Source organism: Centroberyx gerrardi, chromosome 10 (assembly GCF_048128805.1).
Source record: "Centroberyx gerrardi isolate f3 chromosome 10, fCenGer3.hap1.cur.20231027, whole genome shotgun sequence".
Classification (NCBI taxonomy): Eukaryota; Metazoa; Chordata; class Actinopteri; order Beryciformes; family Berycidae; genus Centroberyx; species Centroberyx gerrardi.
Window position 1 is genome coordinate 1,609,450 of NC_136006.1, and position 8,504 is coordinate 1,617,953.

The 8,504-nt window shown below is 43.7% G+C and overlaps 1 protein-coding gene across 1 annotated transcript; it reads right to left on the reverse strand.

Moving 5' to 3' along the window:
* Positions 1-3,256: 3,256 nt before the first annotated feature.
* Positions 3,257-4,589, reverse strand: LOC139928264 (trace amine-associated receptor 13c-like). Its single transcript, XM_071920736.2, has 2 exons — positions 4,317-4,589; positions 3,257-4,073 (listed from the first exon to the last, which is right to left on the reverse strand). The coding sequence occupies exons 1-2, from the start codon at positions 4,490-4,492 to the stop codon at positions 3,257-3,259; spliced, it is 993 nt and encodes a 330-aa protein (XP_071776837.2). The 5' UTR covers positions 4,493-4,589.
* Between the last annotated feature and the right edge of the window lie 3,915 nt (positions 4,590-8,504).

Sequence of the window (8,504 nt, forward strand, 5' to 3'; positions counted from 1 at the left end):
ACAGTACTAATATACTAGTATACATATCAATAATTGTATACTACTTCATGACAGATCCCAGACACCATATCTAAAATGGTCAATAATGCAACCCTCCAGTCTATTTAAAGGTGTATGCTCTGGGCTAAAGTGACCTAGCAGTATTCTGGTTAGTGTTCCTCTCCTGAGGTCAAACAGATTGTCTTCTATTGCTGTGAACTCACACTTTTATGTAAAGGTCATGTCTTTTGCCCCAACATTGAGCATGACAAAAACATAGCTGTTGGGATTCACTTAGTACTAGATAATCTTCTGACATTTTGTTTTTCCTTTCTGGAAGACTTTTGAATGTTCTGCCCATCCACAAGAACATGGAAAGAGACTAGTATTAGATCTGCAGTTATATTTGTGCTTGTTATTGATCTGGTCTTATGAGTTATGAGCCATAATGTGCTATGCCAGTTTGATATGAACCAGTTAAAACCAAATGTCAGCCTCATGAGTGCATGCTTACGAAATTTGATGAAATTCAAACAATCAGTTTAGGAGGCACGAAGTCTTGGCTTATGTGACACCTCATATTGGATTATTTTAAAATGCCATAGCAGGCATGGTTCCTCACCTGTACTGACAAGGATCATTATGGGTGGACAAACTATGATAGAGTTACGGTCACGGCCAAGTTCCAGCCAAGCTTTAATTAGTCCAACATTTGGCATGTCTCAAGTATTATGCCCAACAGTTAAAAGTTAGCATGCTGGATCAATTTGGGACAAAATTCTGTAGAGGCTTTGCAGTTGTGTCACAAATCTGCAGGCAACCAGAACTGGCATCATGATGAAGGTCCACATGAAGCTATCAACCAAGTGTCAGTCCAAGCTAACGCTCCAGTGTCCATCTGGCCGCCTGTCAGGCAACTCGCCACCACACAGCTGCCTGATTTTTGCTGTCTTTCCAGATATGGATAATCAATCACTTGATTAAACTAACCTATAATAACATATCTTACCTTTCTTCCTCTTTTGAAAATGTGAAGAAGATCCATAACCTGTCTTGTCTATTCCTGACATTGTGTTTCCTGGCTGTAGCCCACCTTGCCTTCTCTGACCTAGGCTAGGACCGACCGATTAAAATCATCCATAACGTTTTCTGTTCCTTTAGTTCGACTCAAACTACGACAGGTGACAGAAATCTTGAACAATGTAAAACTTCACTTAGGACTACATATTAACTGATCAAAAATATTCAGGGCTAATCTCAAAATATTTGGGGCTTAAGCCCCGAAAGAAAGACCCTGGCGACGCCACTGTTCCTGAACATATACGATTAAACAGATGCTTTTATCAAAAGTGGCTTCTGCATTTTTAGTATGTTTGAACCCAGTGGGAATGGAACCTCTCACCCTGGCAGTGTTGGCGCCTTGCTCTGCCCATTGAGCCACACAGGGCAGAGAGAACCTGAGAATTGTTGTTGTTTTTGTTGTTGTTAATGTACTGTTCCTGTGTTTCAGAGGAGATCCTGAGATCAACTCCACCTACGTCAGCCTGAGCCTAGAGTGACCCCCACAACTACTCTTCAGTTCAGCTCGGCTGGAGTGCGCTTGGCGTTCATCAGCCTTGCTGAGTGCTGCAACCTAAGTGCTCCCTTCAGTTTGGTGGCCCTGCTGAGCTCGACTTTGAACGACCAGACCTCGATCAGCTGTTCGTGCCCTGTAGACGAACACATGCCTTGTCTCTGTGTTCATCACCTACTGTGGGACCTACCTCCGCTGGCTCTGGCATACGTATGGTCATCATCCACTGGGCATAATTCATGTACCACACATACACTTACTTTATACAATATTATTTATCTATTCTCCCGGTTCTCGTTGGATTTTACAATTTTAGATTTTCTACTTTTACCTGATCTTAGCACCATCTTTTATTTCTTGTATTTTTTACAGTTGTAAATCAGTACAAACGGCTGAGTTATTTTATTTTACTTTATTTTTTGCTCATTGAAGCCAACAGTTCAATGGTGCTTCAGAGCATGAATTCTACCGCCCCGCTTCCCACGTCATCTCCGCCACACTGCTCCGGTTGCTGCTACCTAACTGCTAGGGTTGCCTCCCAATCCCTGGAACTGGTAACACTGAACCATGAAGAGTAAAGTGGAGTTTCTCCAGTCTGAGGTGCTGCTTTACATCTCTCAGTGCCAAAACATATGGGCCAGAAAGGCAGGGAGCAAACCACACCGATCATAAGTAGAGTAGTACATCGAGATACATTCTGGCAAGCTTCACTTTCAGAAAAGTGAAGGCGATTAAACACCTTAAACTGCACCAGCCCATGCCTAGCACAGATTGATGGTGTATGTATACCTTCCAGACAATCAGTCCACTTCTCCTCTGTTATATCCACTCCTAGATCTGCCTCCCAGGCAGATTTCAAAATATTTACGTCTGGGTTTTGCAAACTAGACAAGTGATCATACAAAAAATATATGTGCAGCTTTGGATTGGATTCCATGGTTGAGTTACCAGGCATTTTGGGAAAAGAGGTAGTGTTGGGTTTAATAAAATTGGGGATTTGGAGGAATCTGAAGTGAGTTTATGGTATGCTAAATTTAGGACACAACTGTTCAAAAGAGAGAAATATTACATCTATATAGACCCTTCATATTATCAACAACATTGTGTTTCCATAGGTCAGATGATACAACAATTATGAGAGGAAGAAAAGAATAGTTGGGGAACAGAGGGGCAAGAGGTGAGTTACCCTGCCATCAAAAACAAAACTTTTCGACCCTATTTTAAGAGACTGTGTTTACCTAAATAATTGTAATGGTGCTTATGAATGATTAGGACAAAGAGAAAACCAATTGAGAAAAATAATGTCAAACTGTGGCCCTGACGACCAATCATCTCTGGTTGCTACAAGATGAAAAAGCATCGCCGAGGAGGTATTTTGGGGAAAACTGTGACATAAATGATAAGTAAACCCTGACTAGCCCTGTTTGGCTGCATTGTGGAAACCCAGCAGGCAAGTTCCATTCAACAACATGACAACATATTTCTTGTAATCATGTAATCAGTTATGCTTTGCAAAACATATCTTAACTCTCCTAATTTACATAGAATGAATAATTCATTATTGGGTACATACAAATTGATCGTGTGTCTTAGCAAAATACTTTTTCTTGTGTCTCTCCAAGCTTTTGTTTAGTCTTTTGAATACGCTGAGTCAATATTCTATTCATAGAAAAGGTCTCATTTAAATCACTTCACAGCATCCTTCTACAGTATGTTGGCCTCACAGGAGTCAGGCTGCAGTATCTGAAGTGTAACAATCAGTTTAATAGCTTTTCTAAACCAGGGGTAGAAAAAGGCATAGATCACAGGGTTTAAACAGGAATTACAATAAAGCAGCCAGACCCCAAAGGTCGAATATGAAGCACTGCTTGAGGTGTCCTGGCCTGCAAGAGAGGGATAGTAATATGGACAGAAACATATTAGAAACACAGCTATGACAATACCAAGAGTCCTGGCTGCTTTCATCTCAGATTTCTTAGCAGTTACAGTCACTGAACGCTGGAGTGTGACAGCCACAATGTGGGATCGCATGGCACGAGCCTGAGACACAGCCACCACAAATACTCTCATATACAGAACTATGATGACAGTAATGGGAGCAGTAAAGGTAAAAAGAAAGTCAACAACTCCGGTGATGTAGTTAACGACAACCACACACTCTCCAACACAGGAATTATACCTGTTTGGTTGTCTCAGGAAATCCTTTAGTATCAAACAGTTGTAGAGAGCAGAACAGACCCAACACAGACAAACACAGATTTTAACTCTTCTCTGAGTGATTTTGGTGGGGTAACGCAGAGGGTCACAAATAGCCACATAGCGGTCGACTGATATGAGCACCATGTTTCCTACTGAGGCAGAGATAACAATGAAGGAAGTATAGTAAAAGAGAGCACACATGAAGTCCCCCAGAAACCAGCAGGCCCCTATGAGGAGGATTTCAATCGGCATCAGGAGGCCAACGATGAAGTCTGAGACAGCCAGGGAGAGGAGGAGGAGGTTGGTGGGGGTGTGGAGCTGCCTGGAGTGGGAGAATTTCTTCAAAAGTAGTAATGGCCTCAAAAATAGTGTTACCATTAGTAGTAGTATGTTTCATGCAGGATGTCATTAATGATCATAAGCATTATTAAAATTCCTGAATGTATTCATCAAAGGCCTAAATGTGACATCACATCTACAAACTAGCCCAAAACCATCTCTTCTTAGGAGTATAAGTGTTAATATTTAGTAATATAATAATATTTTAGTCTATGCTGAGAAGTACCTGAAGTGGGAAATGGAGATGATCGCCAGTAGGTTGAGAGCCACAGTGAGCAGAGAGATGGAGGACAGCAGAATGTAGAGGAACATGACTTCGAAGCGAGGACGTATCGGCCTCCTGCAGGAAGTGTTGAGGAGCTGTGGAAAGCAGAGTTCACCTCCTTCCAGGGTCTCCATCATCAGAGAGAGAGGAGGAGAGGAGAAGCTGCTGAGGTCTGGCAGCTTTCTGACCAAAGCTCTCTATCACACAGCTGATTTATCTCTTTCCTCCCTCCCCTCCTTCCTCTTGCTCTCACTTTTTGCATCATCCTCTTCATCTCCATCTTCATCACTCTCTTCTCTCTCTGTTTCACATCACTTCATCACCTCTCTCTCCTTTCCTTTCCCTTCTCATTCCTTCCCAATCCCTTCTGCGCTGACAAGCTCAGCATTGTCTACAATGTTAGTAGCTTAATTCATGGTGGTAATGTAGCTTAGGTGTGTGTGTTACCTTTTACATTGATATGCCAGGGACCATGTTAAGATTTGTGTGGAAGGAGGAGGAGAACACTGTAGTGTGAGTAGTTATAGATGGTGTATGATATCAATCAAATTTAGGATTGACTTCAATGAGAATTAACGAATGGTGTTCCAGATGTCAGACAGTATCAATAGGCCTCATCTGATGGGACAGAATCCCAAGCTTGCTTGAATTTGAGATATATATGGGCTCACAACAATTATGATGAGACCAGTATTAAGCAGTCACAATTACAGGAGTTGAGCAACGGAAGACATGAATCAGCAGTCAGGTAGGCAGTGAAGGGGTGACAGCTTAACTACCTGAGAACACTGACTTACAAAGAATACTGAATGACGGAATTGTCAATGGCTGACACAAAATTGCAAATGCTGAGTCACTTAACACAGGGACGCCGCAATAAAGTAAATGATGTGTAAAGTGTTGTGTAGTTGAATGGGTATGGTGGACTATGTGTGGTGCATGAATGATGCCCAGTGAATGATGACCATACATACGCCAGAACCAGCGGAGGTGGGTCCCACAGTAGGTGACGAACACAGAGACAAGCCATCTGTGTTCGTCTACAGGGCACGGACAGTTGTTCGAGGTCTGGTCGTTCAAAGTCGAGCTCAGCAGGGCCACAAAACTGGAGAGAGCATGTAGAATGCAACACTCAGCAAGGCTGGTGAACACCAAGCGCACTCCAATGGAGCTGAACTGAAGAGTAGTTGTGGGGGTCACTCTAGACTCACGCTGACCCTCTCTGCGGATTGCAGTCAGCCCAGTATACAGTAGCAGATTTACTGGCAGGCAAGGGCCACAGGCACACTGGAGTTGTGTGTGGGTCAAGCAAATGGAGTCTTTGCAGAAAAGCACTCTTCACCGCTTCCAATGATGAAGCAGTTTCTCTATTTGGCTTGTGGAGCTGATGCCGATGGACACGAGTCCATAAGAGACAAAGTCTTTGGGAGACGTTGTTTAGACTCACTTAGCACGTCGTGGTATATGCCTGTGACTGCATAATATATCATACCAGTAGGTGGCGGTGTAACCCCCGACTAGATAAGGTAGAACGGATGTATGAGGCACTTGACTACATGCTGCTGAGTAAAAAGACATCTCCTCTCATATACACCTGCTTGCCATCTTCTTTTGACATACATACACAACATATTGGTGACGAGGATGGCTCTGCTTGGTATATCATCACCATGGATTTGAATGTTTGACAACTATGTGCTTGCTCGTGCTATATAAATAAAGTTACTTACTTACTTACTTTCTGTATTAACAGACCAGTCCAACTTGTTGTCAATGTGCACGCCCAAAAACGTATAGGACTTCACAACCTCCACCTCAGCATCCTGAATGGACACAGGTGTCACAGAGCTCTTTTTCCTTCTAAAGTCCAGAACAAGTTCTGGACAAATGGGGAGAGCAAGGCACCGACACTGCCAGGGTCAGAGGTTCCATTCCCACTGGGTTCAAACTAAAAATGCAGAAGCCACTTTCGGTCCTCAGCTGTTAGCAACAGTGCCTGTGAACAGCTGATTGCATATCTAAGTATAAAACCTGGCCAATTCTGTGCTGATACTGGAAAAGATCATCTGACATCTGATCAATTTTGTGTTTAAATAATGTAAGCTTTTTAGCTAACTAACCTTAGTATCTGGTAGCTATCACAATATTCTTGACATATCATACCTAACATTCCAGCTACACTTAGTCAGTTTGAACCCATTACTTTATCAGCTCTCATCAAAACCATATCCCAAATGAAATCCTCGTCCTGCCAATTAGACACTATTCCCACATCTCTCCTAAAGCAGGTACTTGAAACAGTTGGTCCGACCATCCTCTCCAGTAAATAAATCCATAGTCTCTGGTTTCGTCCCCTCCTCATTTAAACATGCCTTAGTCCAGCCCCTACTAAAGAAACCCATTAACTACAGGCCCATTTCAAAATTATCTTTTTTATCTAAGGTTTTGGAAAAACTGATCTCCTCACAACTCTTAGCCCACTTGATCAACAACAGCTTATTTGAAAAGTTCCAGTCAGTTTTTAGAGCCCTCCACAGTACTGAGACTGCCCTGATTAAGGTCACTAATGACTTACTCATGACTACAGATGCTGGTGACTGCTCGATCCTGGTCCTTCTGGATTTAAGTGCAGCGTTTGACACGGTGGACCATACCATACTGTTAAATCGCCTAGAATCATGGGTAGGTCTTAGCAGCACCGCCGTCCAACTGCTGCACTCCTACCTCTCAGATAGAATCCTCTCCGTTATTGTTGGTAATGCCTCCTCCTCGTCAGCCCATCTCACTTGTGGTGTTCCACAACTATCCTTGGCCCTTTACTATTTTCAATTTATATGCTCCCCCTAGGTCATGTCATCCATAAGCATATTTGATGCTCAAGTAAAGAGGGTTGTTCAATCCTGCTTCCTGCACTTGAGAAATATTTCTAAAATAAGATCCTTTTTATCTAGTCAAGATCTCAATAGAGTTGTTAATGCCCTCATCTCTTCTCGTTTAGACTACTGCAACTCTCTTTACTCCTGCCTCAGCCAAAGCTTACTACATCGCCTGCAGTTGGTGCTGCTGCTAGGCTTATTACTGGTACGAGGAGATTTGAACACATCACTCCGGTTTTAGCTGCACTTCACTGGCTGCCTGTCAATTTTAGAATTGATTTTAAGATTTTAGTGTTAACTTTTAAAGCTCTTCATGGTCTGGCACCTAGCTACCCCACTGCGCTCCTAACCCCATATGTGCCAGGTCGTAACCTGAGGTCCTCTGATACGGCTCTACTGGTTGTACCTAAGTCTAGGTTGGTGACTAAGTGTGACCAGGCCTTTGCAATCAAAGCCCCCAGACTCTGGAACACTCACTTTTTTTTTGGAGCAAGCAGGGGGTGTGTTAACTTACAGCTAACAAAAGCGGTCTAACGCTGCTTTATCACAATATATCATGCTGGTATAGATGAAAGTCAAGCTAATAGACGAACCACTGCAGGGCTGCCAGAACAATGGGGGCGAGCTGGCATTTGACCCATCACTTTTCCAAGTACTGGGGCGACGCCCCAGTACTTATTGAGTTCACACTGAGTAGCCTATTTGAGAAAAATCTCCACTCCACTCTCACTAAACGCACGGTCTACTGACCTATAGGCACAGGCAGACAGATTTTCTAACAGAACGGCTGAACCAATTAAAACCTTGATTTCAGCTGCTGGGGCGGGTGTTATGAACACAGGTGGGACCCAAACGCAGGACACGGACAGGGTGGTGTTGGTAAGGAAAAGGTTTTATTGTAAGGGAGGATCTGGATGAGGGGCTGATGGCAGGGAATGGGAATCCGGTGGCAGTAGGGGTGAGTGATGGTAGGGAGGAGCGGGGCTTGGCGTGAACGTGGGACAAGGGGAAGCGTGGCAGGCAGGGGTAGCTCGGAGGCTATGAGGTTGCTGGCAGGCAGGCAGGGAGACAAGCAGGAAGACAGGCAGGCGGGTGATGATCCTGGGGCACAAGAGAGACTGGTTAGTCACAGGAAACACAAAGAGATAAAGTCACTGGGAGCTCTAACTAGATTGGCCTTGAAGTGTAACTACCACTGAGGTTGAAACAACAATCTGGCGAAGAATGGTTGAAGAGCCGGGGTAGCCGTGGCAGACCGGGAGAGGTGATGAGC

Coding starts and splice junctions, on each gene's coding strand:
- LOC139928264 (XM_071920736.2), bottom strand. CDS start 4,492: ATGATGGAGACCCTGGAAGGAGGTGAACTCTGCTTTCCACAGCTCCTC. Junction 4,074..4,316: donor ATCTCCATTTCCCACTTCAG/GTACTTCTCAGC, acceptor CTCCCACTCCAG/GCAGCTCCACACCCCCACCA.